Source organism: Wyeomyia smithii, chromosome 2 (genome assembly GCF_029784165.1).
Source record: "Wyeomyia smithii strain HCP4-BCI-WySm-NY-G18 chromosome 2, ASM2978416v1, whole genome shotgun sequence".
NCBI lineage: Eukaryota > Metazoa > Arthropoda > Insecta > Diptera > Culicidae > Wyeomyia > Wyeomyia smithii.
Genome location: NC_073695.1, coordinates 142,366,516 through 142,387,574, shown reverse-complemented (window position 1 = coordinate 142,387,574; position 21,059 = coordinate 142,366,516). Strand labels below are relative to the sequence as shown.

Sequence of the window (21,059 nt, the reverse complement as noted above, 5' to 3'; positions counted from 1 at the left end):
TTTGCTTAGAGTCGAAAAAAGAAAAGTAAAAATGTTTGTGACGCAAGTCGATGTTGCTGCTGGTAGAGATGGCAACTTACTGGCACGTTTCTATCTCTCACACTGAGAAGTCATTCCAACTTCCACTGAGGGTGTTGAAACAATAGCCAGCTATAAATAATAGTCTCTACTGAGTAAATGTACGAAGTGCGAGAATTGGATAAGCGATACAAAACTCGATTCTAGAACTACGTCTTTAACGTTCTGCGGTGGTGTAACGGGAACACATCTGACCGGAGATTGGAAGTTGTGGGTTCGAGTCCCACCTGCTGAACTATATTTTTCGTAGTTTCTACAATCATATTTTCAGTTAGTTTAATTTTCTATCTTCAGCACTACATTTACTCCTTAAATTAAAATTGAAAAATAGCATGACTTTGCTTAGAGTCGAAAAAAGAAAAGTAAAAATGTTTGTGACGCAAGTCGATGTTGCTGCTGGTAGAGATGGCAACTTACTGGCACGTTTCTATCTCTCACACTGAGAAGTCATTCCAACTTCCACTGAGGGTGTTGAAACAATAGCCAGCTATAAATAATAGTCTCTACTGAGTAAATGTTCGAAGTGCGAGAATTGGATAAGCGATACAAAACTCGATTCTAGAACTACGTCTTTAACGTTCTGCGGTGGTGTAACGGGAACACATCTGACCGGAGATTGGAAGTTGTGGGTTCGAGTCCCACCTGCTGAACTATATTTTTCGTAGTTTCTACAATCATATTTTCAGTTAGTTTAATTTTCTATCTTCAGCACTACATTTACTCCTTAAATTAAAATTAAAAAATAGCATGACTTTGCTTAGAGTCGAAAAAAGAAAAGTAAAAATGTTTGTGACGCAAGTCGATGTTGCTGCTGGTAGAGATGGCAACTTACTGGCACGTTTCTATCTCTCACACTGAGAAGTCATTCCAACTTCCACTGAGGGTGTTGAAACAATAGCCAGCTATAAATAATAGTCTCTACTGAGTAAATGTACGAAGTGCGAGAATTGGATAAGCGATACAAAACTCGATTCTAGAACTACGTCTTTAACGTTCTGCGGTGGTGTAACGGGAACACATCTGACCGGAGATTGGAAGTTGTGGGTTCGAGTCCCACCTGCTGAACTATATTTTTCGTAGTTTCTACAATCATATTTTCAGTTAGTTTAATTTTCTATCTTCAGCACTACATTTACTCCTTAAATTAAAATTTAAAAAATAGCATGACTTTGCTTAGAGTCGAAAAAAGAAAAGTAAAAACATTCTCATAGCATTAAAAATTATAAGTTTTGAATGATCTAAAGCCGCAATAGCCTAAATTCGACATGGCGAAAAGTACATCAGTTTGCTGATCTTATAAGGGAAGAATAATTTCGATCATTTCTTAAATGGGTAACTAAACACTCTCAATTATCATAATATAACTGGCATTGTTAATTTGCAACAGGTAGGACTCCGTTAGAATTACTCTTTGGAAGACTTGGCACCCTTCCTTCAAATCTGACTGGACAAAACCAAATAGACCCTATATATATATATATATATATATATATATATATATATATATATATATATATATATATATATATATATATATATATATATATATATATATATATATATATATATATATATATATATATATATATATATATATATATATATATATATATTGAACCTGAACCATTGCTATGCGGCACAGCAGCTGCTATACCAAGCAGCATCTGAGTCGCGGTCGGACATCGCAATCGTATCGGACCCCTACTGCATTCCTCCCGGAAACGGTAATTGGGTTGCAGATAATTCCAGTACGGCGGCCATATGCATGACCAGCAAGTTCCCGGTTCAGGAGATTGTGTCAACCTCAAATGAAGGATACGCGGTTGCCAAGGTGGACGGAGTGTCCTACTGCAGTTGTTATGCTCCGCTGCGTTGGTCTATCGAAAGGTTCACCCAGATGGTCGATTTGTTATCTATGGAGCTGACGGGACTAACACCCTTAGTAGTGGCGGGCGACTTCAACGCTTGGGCTGTTGAGTGGGGAAGCCGCCGCACGAACCGGAGGGGTCAGATCTTGTTGGAAGCTTTGGCAAAGCTCAACCTAGATCTGGCCAACGTTGGAACCAAGTGTACATTCAGCAGAAATGGTGCGGAGTCGATCATCGACGTGACGTTCTCCAGCCCAGGACTGATCGTGAACTGGAGGGTAGACGATGGCTACACCTATAGTGACCACCAGTCGGTCTGCTATAGCGTAGTCCAGAACGTGAGGCGGCAGGCGACGGGTAGAGCCAATACTCCGACCGTCCGCGGGTGGAAGACATCGCATTTCGATGCCGAGGTATTTGCAGAAGCAATGAGAAGAGAGCGCGAGGGGGGCAGTTGGCTCCGCCCGAGTGCTGACCAATTAGTTGCCACACTATCGCGGGCGTGCGACGCCACCATGCCTAGGACCCGCCAACCTAGGAATGGTAAGTCACCGGTATACTGGTGGACCGACGCGATAGCGGACCTCCGTAGCGCGTGCCTCCGTGCAAGACGGATGTTGCAACGTGCACGTACCGATGCACAGAGGTTAGAGCGCCGTGTAGTATTCGGATCTGCAAGATCGGCGCTTGAAAGTGCGATAAAGGCGAGCAAAAGGGCCTGCTTCGATAGGCTATGCGCGAGTGCCAATACGAATCCGTGGGGCAACGCCTACAGAGTCGTAATGGCGAAGACCAAAGGCGTGTTGGCGCCTGCAGAGCGATCACCAGCGATGCTGGAGCGTATCATCGAGGGACTCTTTACACGACACGAGCCAAATCCTTGGCCTCCGGTTGCTGAGTCTCACGTCCGACGTTCCAGTATCTCAGACACAGACCAGGGATGGTCGGCCAACCTGCCGGGCATCCAATCCGTGAGAGACGGCAGCCGTGCAGAGGTTGTGGAGGAGGTAAGGGTTACGATTGAGGAACTCATCGTGATCGCCAACTCCCTAAAGGTGAGCAAGGCACCGGGACCGGATGGAATCCCGAACTTGGCCATCAGGACGGCCATGAAAGTGGCCCCCGATCTATTTCGAGCAGTCATGCAGAAGTGCCTGGATGACTGCCTCTTTCCGGACAGGTGGAAGTGACAGAGATTGGTGCTGTTGCCGAAGGCTGGGAAACCGCCAGGGGACCCATCGGCATACAGACCTATCTGTCTGCTGGACACTACGGGCAAGGTGCTTGAGAGGATTATCCTCAACAGACTGGTGAAGTACACAGAGGGTGTAAACGGTCTGGCAAGTAACCAGTTCGGCTTCCGGAAAGGTAGATCCACGCTGGATGCTATTCTCTCTGTCACCAAGACGGCAGAGGTAGCACTCCAGCGTAAGAGTTGGGGCATTCGCTATGGCGCAATCGTCACGCTTGACGTGAAGAATGCATTCAATAGCGCCAGTTGGGACTCCATAGCGCTCGCGCTTAGGAGCATCCACGTACCGGTGTCGTTGTACAAGATTTTGGAAAATTATTTCCAGAATCGGGTACTAGTTTACAACACGGAGGAGGGTCAGAAGTGCGTCCCAATCACCGCAGGGGTACCGCAAGGTTCCATCCTGGGCCCGGTGTTGTGGAATGTCATGTATGACGGGGTGTTGAAACTAAAGTTCCCTGTAGGGGTTGTGATCGTCGGTTTCGCAGACGACATCACGCTAGAGGTCTACGGCGAGTCGATCGAAGAGGTCGAGTTGACGGCCGCGCACTGCATACGCAAGGTCAAAGACTGGATGCACTCTAGGAAACTGGAGTTAGCGCACCATAAAACGGAGGTTACGGTTGTGAACAACCGCAAATTAGAGCAACAGGCGGTGGTCAGAGTCGGTGACGGCACCATTACCTCAAGGCGTTCCTTGAAGCTCTTGGGGGTTATGGTTGACGATAAGCTCACATTTAAGAGTCACGTCGACTATGCCTGTAAGAGGGCTTCAACGGCCGCTGCAGGACTATCTCGAATGATGTCCAATAGCTCAGCGGTATATGGCAGCAAGCGTAAACTTCTTGCCAGCGTGGTTTCGTCCATACTTAGGTATGGTGGGCCAGCGTGGTCCAAAGCGTTAGGTACCAACAGTCATCGTCGTTAACTGGAAAGTACCTACAGGCTCATGTGCCTGAGGATTGTGAGCACGTACCGTACAGTGTCATACGACGCAATCTGCGTCCTGTCCGGCATGATGCCTATCAGCATAGCCATTAAGGAGGACGTAGAATGCTTCGATCAACGTGACACAAGGGGTATACGAGGCACCAGAAGGTCATTCTCGATGATCAGATGGCAGCAGGAATGGTCCAATTCCGTAAAGGGTAGATGGACGCATCGACTTATTCCGGACGTATCCGGATGGGTCGGGAGGCGCCATGGAGAAGTTAACTTCCACTTGACACAGATTCTGTCAGGTCATGGTTGCTTCAGGCAGTATCTACACAGATTCGGGCATGCGGGGTCCCCCATGTGTCCCGAGTGCGCGGATGCGGAAGAAACTGCTGAGCATGTCTTCTTCGTGTGCCCTCGTTTTGTGCATGCGCGGAGCGACATGATGGTAGTGAGCGGGCCAGACACCACTCCGGACAACCTAGTTCGGAGGATGTGTAAAGACCCAAACATTTGGAGGGCGGTTTGTACAGCCGCCTCTCAAATAGTTTTAGAATTGCAAAACAGGCGACAGGTTGACCACCGACACGCCAGTGTTAGCTTACGGCCAGTCTCCAGGTTAGTTAGCTAAGTTAGCAAAGAGATCTATAGAACCAAGAGGGTGCACAGAGCACAAAAGCCGCTCCCCGAAGCAATACCTAGCGGTGGTCCCGGGGAGTATTATGGGCTGGAGACTGGAGGGGTTTTAGTGGGTCCGGTCACTGATTCAAACCAACCCCACACTCCCTGAGGTTGATCACCTCAGGGGTTTGGATGCAAATTTCCCCTCCACCTGAAACAAAAAAAAAAAAAAAAAATATATATATATATATATATATATATATATATATATATATATATATATATATATATATATATATATATATATATATATACATATAAATATATATATATATATAAATATATATATATATATATATATATATATATATTTATATATATATATATATATATATATATATATATATATATATATATATATATATATATATATATATATATATATATATATATATACATATAAATATATATATATATATACTAGTTGAACATTCCCGGCGATGCTCGGGATCAAAGGTTTCAAAGATAGATTTTTTTTATTTCATTGCTGCATTAGCTCAACTCACTTAAAAAATAAAATTTACATCTTATACTTCATCATCACTTTAAGTAGGGTGTCGAACGTCTTCGTCAGTGGTTTTCTTCGGACCTTTTTTGCATAAGATTGCGCCAGTAAAACTACCGAAGAAAACCACTGACGAAGACGTTCGATACCCTACTTCAATATTCTGAGAACGTGCAGAACGGAAATACCCATATTGGATTGTTTTTTTGTGATTTTGGGCTGATTAACAGAAACTGGAAGTCACCATTTTGGATTTCAAAATGACGTATGGAGTTCCACTTTCGAAAGTATTGAAATTGTTGGCCAAATATCACTTTAGAAGTCATAAATTTGCATGTTTCATGTAGTTTTGTGAATAATATATCAAATTTAGTAATCAGATACTTGTTATTTTTCTTCAAATGTCTTTTCTGAAGGTTAACAAACATTTTAATGAAAAAAAAAATGTGTCATCGCTATAATATGACGTATGGAGGTCCACATTCGGAAGTATTGAAATTGTTGGCCATATATCACTTTAGGTTATTTTCCTGAAATCGGAAGTCGCCATTTTTTAATCCACTTTGTAGTCCACTTTGTAGAAAATAAGAAAATAAAACATTTTTAATGCTTAAGCTGCCTCTTAATCGATATTCAAACAAATGAATCGTAACCTTTCCTGCAGCTAAATGTGAGTTCTAGTTTGGATTATCGCAAAAAAAGTAAAACAGTAAGATTAAGAGCTGAATGAATTTCTGGTTAAAAGCTCTCTAATAAAAATCAAATTCAAATTCAAAAGTACAATGCCGTAAAATGTAACTATTCACAAAACTTCGAAAACATCAGAAATATAAAATGTTCATGCTCGAGACATGGGTTATTCTGCAAAAAAAAATTGTAGATAAAAGAACAACGAACATTTTATTGCAAAAAAAAAAATAAAACATTGAATTTTGATTCAGAGGCGAATTGCGCATAAAAAGTCAAAGTTTCGCATGGAATCGTATAAAAACGTATAAATTAAAAAAAATATTTTCGGTGATTTTCTGTATTCTGTATGCTGTATGTGGTCCTCGTGGCTCTGTGGTTAGCGATGTCGATTGGCTCCCACACGGTTGTGATATCGGGTTCGATCCCCGATCAGGTCGAGAATCTTTTCGAACTGCAATTTTTCTCGACTCAGCTCTGGGGCACGGTGTATCGTTGTTCTTATCCTACAACATGCAAAATGTGCTAAAACAATATCGATAACGAATTTTCTCAACTAATCTGGTTGATCAAGAGCGCTATTAGAAGGCTGCAATATTGTTGTGCTGTATACAGAAAATCATCTTCAAACATACATTTTATATTTTAACATAAACAAACATTTTAATGAAAAAAGAATCACATGTCATCTCTTTAAATTTTGATTTAGAGGCAAATTCAGCATAAAAAGTCATAAAGTTGCATGTTTCACGTAGTTTTGTGAATAATATCTCAAGTTTTAGTAATCATATACTATTTATTTTTCCTCATATGTCTTTCCTGGACATTAACAAACGTTTTAATGAAAAAAGAATCACATGTCATGGCTTTTAATTTTGTTTTAGAGGCAAATTCAGCATAAAAAGTCATAATTTTGCAAGTTTTACGTAGTTTTGTGAATAAAATCTCAAGTTTTAGTAAACAGATACTTGTTACTTTCCTTCAAATGTCTTTCCTAAACGTTTACAAACATTTTAATGTAAAAAAAATCACATGTCATCGCTTGAAATTTTGATTTAGAGGCAAATTCAGCATATTTTTGCTTGTTTTACGTAGTTTTGTGAATAAAATCTCAAGTTTTAGTAATCAGATACCAATTATTTTTTTTTCACATATCTTTCCTGAACATTAACAAACATTTTAGTGTAAAAAATCATATTTCAACGCTTTGAATTTTGATTTAGAGGCAAATTTAGCACAGAAAGTCATAATTTTGCGTGTTTTACGTAGTTTCGTGAATAATATCTCAAGTTTTAGTAATTAGATACCTTTTATTTTTTCTCAAATATCTTTCTCAAACATCAACGAACATTTCAATGAAAAAAGAATCACTTGTCATCGCTTTGAATTTTGATTTGGAGACGAATTAAGTATAAAAAGTCATAATTTTGCATGTTTTACGTAGTTTTTTGAATAATATCTCAAGTTTTAGTAATCAGATACTAATTATTTTTCCTCGAATGTCTTCCCTGAACATCAACAAACATTTTAGTGAAAAAAGAATCATATGTCATCGCTTTGAATTTTGATTTAGAGGCAAATTTAGCACAGAAAGTCATAATTTTGCATGTTTTACGTAGTTTTGTGAATAATATCTCAAGTTTTAGTAATTAGATAAATATTTTTTTATAACTAATGTCTTTCCTGAACATCAGCGAACATTTTCATGTTAAAAAACCTACATGTCACCGCTTATTATTTTTGATTTAGAACGATTCAAAATGATGATGATTACTGTACACCACAGAGACTAAGGGAATAATATCAATAAGATCAAGCGTTACGGAATTCCATTTTTATATAGTAGATATATATATATATATATATATATATATATATATATATATATATATATATATATATATATATATATATATATATATATATATATATATATATATATATATATATATATATATATATATATATATATATATATATATATATATATATATATATATATATATTTATATATATATATATATATATATATATATATATATATATATATATATATATATATATATATATATATATATGTATATATATATATATATATATATATATATATATATATATATATATATATATATATATATATATATATATATATATATATATATATATATATATATATATATATATATATATATATATATATATATATATATATATATATATATATATATATATATATATATATATATATATATATATATATATATATATATATATATATATATAGGGTCTATTTGGTTTTGTCCAGTCAGATTTGAAGGAAGGGTGCCAAGTCTTCCAAAGAGTAATTCTAACGGAGTCCTACCTGTTGCAAATTAACAATGCCAGTTATATTATGATAATTGCGAGCGTTTAGTTACCTATTTAAGAAATGATCGAAATTATTCTTCCCTTATAAGATCAGCAAACTGATGTAGTTTTCGCCATGTCGAATTTAGGCTATTGCGGCTTTAGATCATTCAAAAGTTATAATTTTTAATGCTATGAGAATGGTTTGATTGGTATTATTTCATGGAGAGCATTAGTGAATGTCGAATTGAATGATAAAAAATGTGTGTCTTGCCCGTGGTTTCCCTATGCGACCACTTCGTTACATTATAACAAGATGCATGGGCAGAATAAGTTACTTCGTGACAAGATTTGACAGCTATTGTTACAGGATAATATACTGGCAACATTTGAGATGCCGTTGTTCCAGTGAAATAAATTCGGACGATAAACAAGTGACAAAGAAACATGCTAAAGTTTAATAGTAGTTACGGTAGATAATTGTGACCGAATTGTGATTTCAGACTATAACGACAAATTTATTCTACTACCAACTGAAAGTTTCTGTACATCTTGTCTTAAAATGTCATGTTTATTTTTAAATTAGAAGACTATTGAAAATATTTGTGTAAATAAAATTTAATTCTATTGCAACAAATATCATAATAGGAAAATGGAAGACCTAGAAGTAACATTATTATTTTCTTAAAGCTCAAAGATTTCCATAGAATGTTTTATTAAATATTTCAGTAACAATTAGCATTGTAACCTATTGAAAACGAAAATATGGGCAAAAAAACAAGCTTATTTATAAATGAGCGTTGATTCAAAAACTCGCGCATAAAAAATCCGAAAATCCGCATGAAAAAAGCATTAATTCGACAACCCGCGTAAAAAATCGCGCTGATCCGGAAATTCGCCGCGATAATTAAAAATCCGCGCAAGGAAAACTAGTAGAAAATCCGGTTAAGGAAAACTAGTGTAAAAATCCGCGTTAAAAACACCTGAAAAAACTGAGAGTTTTCCCTCATTACGCTTCAATTAAACTGACTCGTTATTAGCGCTACTCTCAGATCTTTTGGTTTTCTTTTAATAAATATGTGTGTTTGGTTACACGGAAGATATAGTCACTCTATTGACCAGCAGTGTGAATTCGAGTAAGATGATAGAAATGGAGATTATTTTGAGCAAATGAAAAAAAAAATCTGCTTCTTATAGAAATATTCTGCAACAATGTTTCCAACAATAAAAGATGGATTATCTCTTATTTTTTGCTGTTTTTTTCTTATTCTCGGTTATTTTCCGTCGGTCTAGCTCCGCCACTGTTTGTAGTGCCAATCGACGACGCCCGGGGAGGCGACTCCACCCAAGACCCTAACTCACGACCTGTTGATTACCGGACCGGCGCCAACGGCTTTACTTCCTCATGCGATGGAAGGCGTGATCCCAGAGATTTTTCGCCTCAGAAAATCTCCCGGTGTCGGCTAGAGCTGAATCCAGACCAGTTGGGTTGGTTGTGAGTGGATCACGCCACCTCACAACCATCGACACCTACGTCGGCGGTGGGATTCGAACACGGGTCACCAGCGTGGTTGGCGGAGACGTTACTATCTAAATCGCTAAACTCCTGTCCGATTTTTTGCTGTTAATTACACTACTTTTAGATATATGATTTGTTCCGGCATTGAAAAATATTTTAAACGAGTATGTAGAATTGTGATTAAAAGTAATTGATTTATTAAATGCCCTAACATTCTCGGTGCGCGTTACGAGAGCAAAATCATCAGTTTAACCATGGATTTTAATTTGCATGTCAAAATCATGTATAAGCACAAAGAACCACTCACATTTATATGACATGGACATGCTGGTTGAATTTTTAAATATGTCGCGAGTAAAAACCAGACAAATATGCCTGAGAAATCTGTTGAATCAAAACTTTAATTTGACCAAGAAATGTTTCATGATATGAATCTGTTTCACTGCGATCGATATGTTACAAATCATGTAACCTAATGGTCGAACAGAAACATCATTAGTAACAACTGGACTGGTTGCATATAGACTTCAAATTTGCGCTTTTCAGGTTACATAGTGATAATAATGTTTGATGCAGTAGCCGCACATGATTTTTCTAATTTGTCGCATAATGTTTACTGCCACTTAGATGTAATAAAATATGTTGCTTGTGTTGTATTTGACAATTTAGGGATTTTTTTTTCAGGAACCGAAAGCTGCAAAATCGGGTTTCAAAGTGAAGTTTCTGGAGTTTACTCCCGGCTTGCGAGCCCGGGATAATGTTTCTGAAAAACATTGGGTTATGTTTGTCCCTTTAAGGTTGTTTTCCAGAAATCGGAAGTTACTATGTATCTAGAAATTTAAAATGGTGTGGTGGTAAGTTGATTTCTGGCCTCTGGGTGTAACGCTTCCGCAATACTTATAATAAATGATATTTGGTCATCTTAAGTTGTTTTCCAGAAACTGAAAGTCGGCATCTTCGCCATCTAAATACCCGGATTAGGCAAAATTTGGCCATTTTAGGATGTAACCAGAAAAAGTCAACTGGATTTTTCACGTGATGTATTTGAAACATATTTATTTCATGGTATTTTCATATGTGCTCATATGTGTGTGAATGTTAGGTTTTGAATGTTCGGTATAGTTGTGCTGTTGACTATCAGAAATTCCTTATTTAGAGTGAAAAATAAAACCAGCAGAAATTTTCAAGGAGTATTTTTTCTCTTAAATCGTGTAAATCTATTTTAACCCATAATAAGTTTAAATGAGAAAGGCTGGGTCCCACCGCTAGGTGGATTAATTTAGTTTTTTTTTTAGGGGACAAAAGCCGTTCTTCAATTTTTTGAATCTAAATAATTTGTTTAAATTTGGCAGCTTAGTCTTTTTTACGTGGTGCTCGATTCAATATTAAGGTAATGCTTAATCTATTCCTAGTTAAAGCAAATAAACCCGGAATCCCCGAAAACGGAGAACGGAAACACCGAGCTCAAAACGATGGTTCTACGAAAACGGTTTGCATATTTTTAATATATTTCTCGACACAAAATTATATCTAATATGTAGAGCATTAATGGCAATGCACTAATATCTAAAAGTGATAGTCAAATTACGTCCTATATTGAGAAAAAGTCTCAGAAACCGATTGGTAGGCGTCAGAACCACGTAGCAGAGAGCAGTGTGTTACAACTTTAAGTGTGGGTTTGAGACAAAATACCCGACACCTGTCCGACTAGCAGATTGAAATACCCAAAGCTAAATAAAAAGACAACAGGTATGGTGTTAACGTTTCATATCACTCAATTTGTCGATTTACATTACTTTACATTGAGGGTATCACTCGTGCTTCCTACCTCCTATGATCTTTCCCTAGCTATCTCACACGTTTTGCTCATCGTTACTACTCACGTTTCCGTGTCTTCGGTCTCACTAGGAATCCGAGTCAGGTTACGCAGAACGCGCCGATAGCGAGGACGCTCTTGTTGTTTGCCGCCGAGCCTTCCGCTCACGACGATAGTGTTCTGAATGATGCTGAGCTTTCCGCCCACAGCGTGATCGTAGAACGACTCCAATCCGCTGCCAATCTCCGAAACCGAGCAGATCCAAACCGTGATGGCGAGATTAGAGCTGCAAATGAGATATGCAAAAAGGAAAGCCCTGTGGTCCCAAGAAATTAGCCACGGTTTAAATTCGCTCTGATCGCCCCACTTACTTCGCTTACGAAGGCTTTTCGATTCTGAACAGTTCTAGTTCAGTTAAAGAACAGCTTCCGGTTCGCTTTGAAGCGCCAACGTCGTATCGAGTTCCTCGGTTGCAACAATTTTTCTCTAGTCGACCCCGCGATCGTGATATGCAGTGCGTATGGAGAGCTCGATCTTCGGTTGCCTGATTCGACCGTGCTAGCTGTGTCAATGTTTGCTTGCGTCCCTGTTTGTAGGAGTTTGCTAATACCTAGGCCAAAACGATCATGGTTGGTACAATTTCTTACCGGTTCTGCAGATGTGATGTGACTCGAATGATGAGAATTTGCGGTCACCGTTTAGACTTTACACGTGCACTGAGGGATGGGAATTGACCATCAGCGGCATCCACGTGTGTTGAAGATTTGACCATTTCCTCACTTCGAAAAGCACCGGACTTCGCCACCACCGCTGCTCTGCTATTCCAATGGGTACCGGATTTGGTCGCAATTTCGTGACACGAGGTTCATGATTTCGCAATGGCGGCCTGTCTGTTCACGAACTATTTTCTGGTTTATCGTAAAGATCTAATCACTTTGAGCAGCAATAAAATTGTGAATTGAATGTGCACCAGCGACAGACGTCACGAAATTCTTTGCAATCTCTATGCGTGTTGATTTTTAAACCGCACCAATATTTGCTGTTGGACCAGGCGCGTAGATACCGGGGGGGGGCTAGAGGGGGTTAGCCCCCCCACGCGTTTGCATTGCCCCACCACGCAATTTTCTCATGTATGTGATTGATATTAGGTGAAAAAAATCCAAAAGAAAAGTCTGAAATATAACCAATAAGCATTGTTGAATAGTCTCCAGTTTTTTCAATGTTAACGATATCAGTCAATTTTTTGGTGAGCCAGCCTGATTCGCGTCAAAGTTGAAACTGACGATCCGCATACTTCCGTTTCGGATGTCCGGTCCAGCATCTGGGAGTGAAAATGTCAGTTTTTTTAACTGTCATTTTCAAGCGTCATTTTTAAGAAAGAACCAATCACAGTTTTACATGTTTGATTACATCAGAACAATGCAAAACCTGTTTGACTGTAAAATTGGTCTGATGGTAAACACTGATCAAACAACGCCTATCGCAAAATTTAGAATTTAGGCTGACGGTTGAATCGTTCCATTTTCTCAGTATTTTTTCGTGAATAGAATACCTCATTATCGTTGGTTGCCATCGGTTTTAAATAAGGCGATTCTCGAAGCTGGATTTCTAACGCTGTAATTCCTTCAATGCATTCGTTGCTTCAGAGTAGAACTTTTGAAAACTCTCTTCTGTCCTAAGTTTTTCGATCGCACATGGTCGCATTTAAACATTTGAAGAAATTAAGTGGAAGATTCACAGTTTCGCTAATCAATAGCGGGCTTCACGTCGAGCTCGAATACAAATACCCAACCGTAACTTGTGTATAAGGGTTCCAATAAAAATAGATTTTTCGAATTTCGTTTAGCGAGAAGGCTCTAAAGTTTTATCTTCTCAAAAAATTCATTAGCTCTACTGCTAAACGAAATACGAAAGTCAATTTTTTCTCATATGTTCCATTGGCTCCAGCTCAAAAGTTTTTAAACGCCAGAAAGTGTATTTTTTCCAAAAAATATTCTTTCCGGTTAACTACACCAGATCCCGACGTTTCATGAATTTTCAAGGCCTTTGGCATAAAAAAATCGGTGTGCATTTTTGTCATTATTCAAAAAGTTGAAACATTGATCACTTTGAGGCACGTGTTCCCGAAGTCCTATATAGCTGAAATTTTGCATGGGGACTTTTTTCGAGATAATCAAACTTTCGAACCCTATCGTTAAACGATATTTGAATGTCTTTTTTTTTCATACATCTCATTGGCGCCCGGCTGTATATCTTCCATTACTCGTCAATGGAGGAGAGTATTTTTACGGCTGGGTATTTAAATACGAGCTTGTTATATAATCTAGTCTAGTCTAGTCTACACTAACACACAATTTGTTTAAATTTGGCAGCTTAGTCTTTTTTACGTGTTGCTCGATTCAATATTAAGGTAATGCTTAATCTATTCCTAGTTAAAGCAAATAAAACCGGAATCCCCGAGAACGGAGAACGGAAACACCGAGCTCAAAACGATGATTCTACGAAAACGGTTTGCATATTTTTAATATATTTCTCGACACAAAATTATATCGAATATGTAGAGCATTACTGGCAATGCACTAATATCTAAAAGTGATAGTCAAATTACGTCCTATATTGAGAAAAAAGTCTCAGAAACCGATTGGTATGCGTCAGATCCACGTAAAATGTCAGCAACATGTCAATAAAACCGGAGTTCCCGAGAGCAGTGTGTTACAACTTTGAGTGTGGGTTTGAGACAAAATTCCCGACACCTGTCCGACTAGCAGATTGAAATACCCAAAGCTAAATCAAAAGTCAACAGGTATGGTGTTAGCGTTTCATATCACTCAATTTATCGATTTACATTACTTTACATTGAGGGTATCACTCGTGCCTCCTACCTCCTATGATCTCTCCCTAGCTATCTCACACGTTTTGCTCATCGTTACTACTCACGTTTCCGTGTCTTCGGTCTCACTAGGGATCCGAGTCAGGTTACGCAGAACGCGCCGATAGCGAGGGCGCTCTTGTTGTTTGCCGCCGATCCTTCCGCTCACGACGATAGTGTTCTGAATGCTGCTGAGCTTTCCGCCCACAGCGTGATCGTAGAACGACTCCAATCCGCTGCCAATCTCCGAAACCGTGCAGATCCAAACCGTGATGACGAGATTAGAACTGCAAATGAGATATGCAAAAAGAAAAGCCCTGTGGTCCCAAGAAATTAGCCACGGATTACATTCGCTCTGATCGCACCACTTACTTCGCTTACGAAGGCTTTTCGATTCTGAACAGTTCTAGTTCAGTTAAAGAACAGCTTCCGGTTCGCTTTGAAGCGCCAACGTCGTATCGAGTTCCTCGGTGGCAACAATTTTTCTCTAGCCGACCCCGCGATCGTGATATGCAGTGCGTATGGAGAGCTCGATCTTCGGTTGCCTGATTCGACCGTGCTAGGTGTGTCAATGTTTGCTTGCGTCCCTGTTTGTAGGAGTTTGCTAATACCGAGGCCAAAACGATCATGGTTGGTACAATTTCTTACCGGTTCTGCAGATGTGATGTGACTCGAATGATGAGAATTTGCGGTCACCGTTTAGACTTTACACGCGCACTGAGGGATGGGAATTGACCATCAGCGGCATCCACGTGTGTTGAAGATTTGACCGTTTCCTCACTTCGAAAAGCACCGGACTTCGCCACCACCGCTGCTCTGCTATTCCAATGGGTACCGGATTTGGTCGCAGTTTCGTGACACGAGGTTCACGATTTCGCAATGGCGGCCTGTCTGTTCACGAACTATTTTCTGGTTTATCGTAAAGATCTAATCACTTTGAGCAGCAATAAAATTGTGAATTGAATGTGCACCAGCGACAGACGTCACGAAATTCTTTGCAATCTCTATGCGTGTTGATTTTTAAACCGCACCAATATTTGCTGTTGGATCAGGCACGTAGATACCGGGGGGGGGGGGGCTAGAGGGGGTTAGCCCCCCCACGCGTTTGCATTGCCCCACCACGCAATTTTCTCATGTATGTGATTGATATTAGGTGAAAAAATCCAAAAGAAAAGTCTGAAATATAAGCAATAAGCATTGATGAATAGTCTGCAGTTTTTTCAATGTTAACGATATCAGTCAATTTTTTGGTGAGCCAGCCTGATTCGCGTCAAAGTTGAAACTGACGATCCGCATACTTCCGTTTCGGATGTCCGGTCCAGCATCTGGGAGTGAAAATGTCAGTTTTTTTTACTGTCATTTTCAAGCGTCATTTTTAAGAAAGAACCAATCACAGTTTTACATGTTTGATTACATCAGAACAATGCAAAACCTGTTTGACTGTAAAATTGGTCTGATGGTAAACACTGATCAAACAACGCCTATCGCAAAATTCAGAATTTAGGCTGACGGTTGAATCGTTCCATTTTCTCAGTATTTTTTCGTGAATAGAATACCTCAGTATCGTTGGTTGCCATCGGTTTTAAATAAGGCGATTCTCGAAGCTGGATTTCTAACGCTGTAATTCCTTCAATGCATTCGTTGCTTCAGAGTAGAACTTCTGAAAACTCTCTTCTGTCCTAAGTTTTTCGATCGCACATGGTCGCATTTAAACATTTGAAGAAATTAAGTGGAAGATTCACAGTTTCGCTAATCAATAGCGGGCTTCACGTCGAGCTCGAATACAAATACCCAACCGTAACTTGTGTATGAGGGTTCCAATTAAAATAGATTTTTCGAATTTCGTTTAACGATAAGGCTCAAAAGTTTCATCTTCTCAAAAAATTCATTAGCTCTACTGCTAAACGAAATACGAAACTCAATTTTTTCTCATATGTTCCATTGGCTCCAGCTCGAAAATTTTTAAACGCCAGAAAGTGGATTATTTCCAAAAAATATTTTTTTCGGTTAACTACACCAGATCTCGACGTTTCATGAATTTTCAAGGCCTTTGGCATAAAAAAATCGGTGTGCATTTTTGTCATTATTCAAAAAGTTGAAACATTGATCACTTTGAGGCACGTGTTCCCGAAGTACTATTTAGCTGAAATTTTGCATGGGGACTTTTTTCGAGATAATCAAACTTTCGAACCCTATCGTTAAACGATATTTGAATGTCTTTTTTTTTTCATACATCTCATTGGCGCACGGCTGTATATCTTCCATTACTCGTCAATGGAGGAGAGTATTTTTACGGCTGGGTATTTAAATACGAGCTTGTTATATAATCTAGTCTAGTCTAGACTACACTAACACACCCAGTACGTGAAAGGATCCTGGAAAATGATATCCACCATTTTTTAAAAAATGATTTCCATAAATTTTTCTTGTAATCGGCTAGGCCTACTGTGTAACGCAATATAATACAAAATAATCTAAGAACGGGGACAATCCGTACCAACCGCTCCGTATGTGAAAAGTAATATACCTAATTCGTTGGAAGAAACAAAGCTTAAAAAGTACACTCCTTTGTTGACCAATTTCCTGGGTTGGAACATAGGCATTTCCTCGTTATGTTCGGGTTTCGAAACCAAGGATATAGCGCCTTTATTCGCTTCAACTGTTACGGTTGGAACTTGAGTACTAACTCTAGTCCTAGCATTTTTAGCTTATGGTTATAGCGCCATTACTCGCTCTCTTAATGTAATGTGGATTATTATTATTATTATTCATGAAATAAACGACAGCTACCGTTCGTCAAATGCCAATTGTGCATTCTGCAGATAAATTAAATAGTGATAAATAACAAAAATTGAAAACAATGATGAACAATAATGAGCAAAAATATGCGTAATTCAATTCAATTTTCAATTAATGTAACGCCACACGCGACAGTGTGTGTATCTAGTCTAGTAAATATCAGAAGTGTAATTGATTCTATGATTTGAATCCGGTTTAAACCAACATCGAGACATGCTGTTGGGGCCAGATACACGTGTGCGTGGTTTGTATCAGATATTATACCATTTTTTATATTGGAGCTGGGTTATATAAGAAAACGAAGTAAAAATACGCGATTTTTCTCATATAGATCCTTCGGAGTATCAAATTCAGTCTGTTGAATTTAATTAATTATACTCGGTAAAATTATAGTAACACGCGCGAAATCTTTTGGAAACCACCGAGGGTGAACTTAAACGCGTTGAACGAATCTACTGGTGTGCGTAAATGAACGAAGTCACCTATTGTATCCAGAAGTTGGCAGAGTTCCATGCATCCAAAGCCTTAAATTGCAAATATGCATAAAAACAATAAAAAAAATTTCAAACGTTCAAAGTTGTCATTATAAGTATACCATTGACATGAGTTTGAGTCACAAAATACCCCGAAATTCTCAAATTATGTTTTTACAGTATTTTTTATTGCAGGGCGTCGAATAAATTCTAAGCTTATCGCGGTTTTTTTTTGCATTCTTGTTTCGTTCCCGTCGAGTGAGAATCATTTTTATTACTAATTCAGAGTATTACAGTAGTTTCATGATTTGATAACCGAGCAAAAAATATGTGTGAAGAATTTTTCGATGCAGGTCAAACCGAGGATGCAATATTGTGCAACTTGGTAGAGCTGAAGGTAGAGTGATGTATCATTTTATGCCGAGATCATACATGAATTATAGTTATATCTAAATTTCCGCATGATTTCTTTGTTTTCTCACAAACAGTTTTTACTTCAATTTTCCATATATCAATTACCATAAGTCCTGAATTAATTACACTTCATAAGACATGTTCCCAATGATAAATTATGCACCATGTCTATTTTAAACTCATTGAACTCAGATGCTTACACACTTGCTCTCTCGATGCAAATGACGATCAAACACAGAGCACCAAATTTCGTAGGAGGTATTCATTCCAAAGATTTAAACTCTTTACTATCCCGGACTAATGATACAGGAAACGAAGATGCTTTCCAAAAATAACTGGTCAATACTTTACCGGATGATTACTACATTCTTGAGGACAACTCTCACCAGGCACAAGCCACCCTTTCGACTGTCGATAGGACTTAAAGTTTACTTTGAGTAGACAGTCAAGCAATCAGTACATTTTCTGCTCCAATGATTCAATTTGTCCAATTGTCCGTGCTCATTTTTTAGTTGATCAAATCATCAATTCTTCTTCCACTTTCGGCCAATACATCTTCAAACACATAAGCTTTCACTAACTTCAGTGCTGGAAAAACGTAAGTGAAAAATCACACGCGGAAAAGTTGCGTCCCTTCGCGGCCGCAGCTTGCTGCGATCTCCTCACTGCTGGGTATTTAAATACGAGTTCGTTATGAATACAAAGTAAATGTATGAAGCTCTTACTCAGTTAGAGTAAAAATGGTTGAACCTGCGTAAAAAGTTGGTCACCTGAAACTCAATTACAGTATGTGAACCTGCTTATTTTTGTTAGAAAACTCAATAAAATTTGCAGATTTTTTCCTTTAATAAGAAGATTTTTGGCAACAAGCGGCTAGTCACTGTAAGACAAAAATTATAAAGGTCATCCATGCTCTCTTTCAACTATACGCACATTCGCAGTTTGTTTTTTTTTTTTTTTGAATATGATTCCGGAAAACCGGATCTCTGGGAATAAGAAAATTCTTCCGGGATACCACTAACGCATCTTAAAAAAATTAGCTTCTGAATCTTTTGGTGCTAAAACTATCGAAATAGGAGGAAAACTGCAAAAGTTATAAGAATTTTAATTTGTGAGTATCCGGGTACTCCGTTGGACGCGTAAAGGTACTTTTTTTGTCGAGCACATAACGATTTTAAACTGCTTACTCTACAAAATATAACGTTTTCTTTGATAAAAATTCTCTGCATAATGCATAAAATCAATGTTTGTATGATTTCAGAGCTACTTCAGTGAACCAGAATTCGATTCAGAATTTCAGCATCAACACATTCATAAGAGTAAGGTAAGTAAAGGAAATGAAATAGGCAATAGTGTATGAAATTTTCGAAACAAATTTTTTTATGCCAAATGCCTTTTTGTTTATATAATTGGGGGGAGGGGGATGGTGAGTATTGTATTGGTTTAATTAATTACTAATATTATTTGTAGCATTTTTATTGCGTATGGTAGAACACACGGTGGCAATGAATCCGGTTTTATATATTTAAAATTTTATTATTTCAATAGATTATAATTGCTATCGCAGTTAAGTGAATACTATTGTAGGAAAATTGTAAATTGTGACAAGCAAAAAACTATTAAAATAAAACCTTATTTTATATTTATTTTACTGACTAAAATAAAAAGTGAGCTAGGAATTCATTGATAATTTGGTTTGACATGTTTTCACATTAAAGAGTTCTGTTCATTTGTGCTGAACCAGGGAAGACGCTTGATGTTATTTTCAAGAGTTTATTCTAAATCCTTCGAAGCATCTTCTTCGTGCTTGTAGATACAACAACTTTTCCAGATGGAGACTGCACATTACATTTGATACGACTAGCCTAAATATTTATTTGTAAATGAACAATTTATTCTTGAGACAAAATCTAAAATTCCTATTGATAGAACGATATGAGTATTCTAAATATCCATTACACTTCGATTGGATATCCTCAATGTGCTCTTTGAAAGTATAAATTGTTCCGATAATTACAAATCCACTAACAACTACCCGCCATTTCAAACAACGTGCAGTCTTCAGTCCAACTTTGGCTGCGTACTGTTTTTTACATTCTAATGAAGCAGATATTATCATTTCTTAACGTTTTCCGCGGTAGTTTGAAAATACATGGCCTTTCTCTCGACCAAACAAAACGAATTGTGCACTAATGGGGCTTCGATAGTGGTATTTCGATCTGCAAATTAGTCGAGGAAGAAGGTTTGAGTGTTGGAGCAGTTCAAATTTCATTGCCAAAGTATGGTGAAGAGTATACATTTACAGATGCCCTGAGACATGGTAGAAAACACGAGCCTGCTGACTCTACAATGTACAGGAAGATAAGAGATTACTATGAGCGGCATCCTTCAGCATCAGTACAAGATATGGTGAAAAACTAGGTACTAGATTCATTAGATTCATAAGTGAAACCGAGGACTATGAAACTTGCTGACAAACTTCTAACCAAGAAATCGGGGTGTGTTATTTTGAATGACGAAATCCACATAAAATTATGTGTTAAGGCTTTGTTAGAATTATGGGCGTAGCCTGAATATTTTGAAATATATTTGAAAAATAGAAATGTATTCTAGTACTTAGTGATCAACACTAAATTTTATTTTTTTATTAACACTTCACTTAACTAAACTGCAATTTAAATTACACGTAGAAAGATAACAATAACAATTTCGTTAATTAAATACTTATCCTCCGCAAATCGCTCCAGCGCTAATTCAGTAAATTTTCCACGATTGTTGTTAATCATCTCTGCCGTGGGCTGGCATTTTGACGTAAG

At 38.0% G+C, this 21,059-nt stretch overlaps 1 protein-coding gene across 3 annotated transcripts in view; it reads left to right on the top strand.

Moving 5' to 3' along the window:
* Window positions 1-21,059, top strand: part of LOC129722961 (coiled-coil domain-containing protein AGAP005037-like) — a 1,195,377-nt gene that overhangs the window by 500,949 nt on the left and 673,369 nt on the right. For all 3 annotated transcript variants that reach the window (XM_055676850.1, XM_055676848.1, XM_055676847.1), the window contains one exon: window positions 19,505-19,567. In XM_055676850.1, coding sequence (XP_055532825.1) covers window positions 19,505-19,567 — 63 coding nt within the window. The remainder of the gene's footprint in view (window positions 1-19,504; window positions 19,568-21,059) is intronic.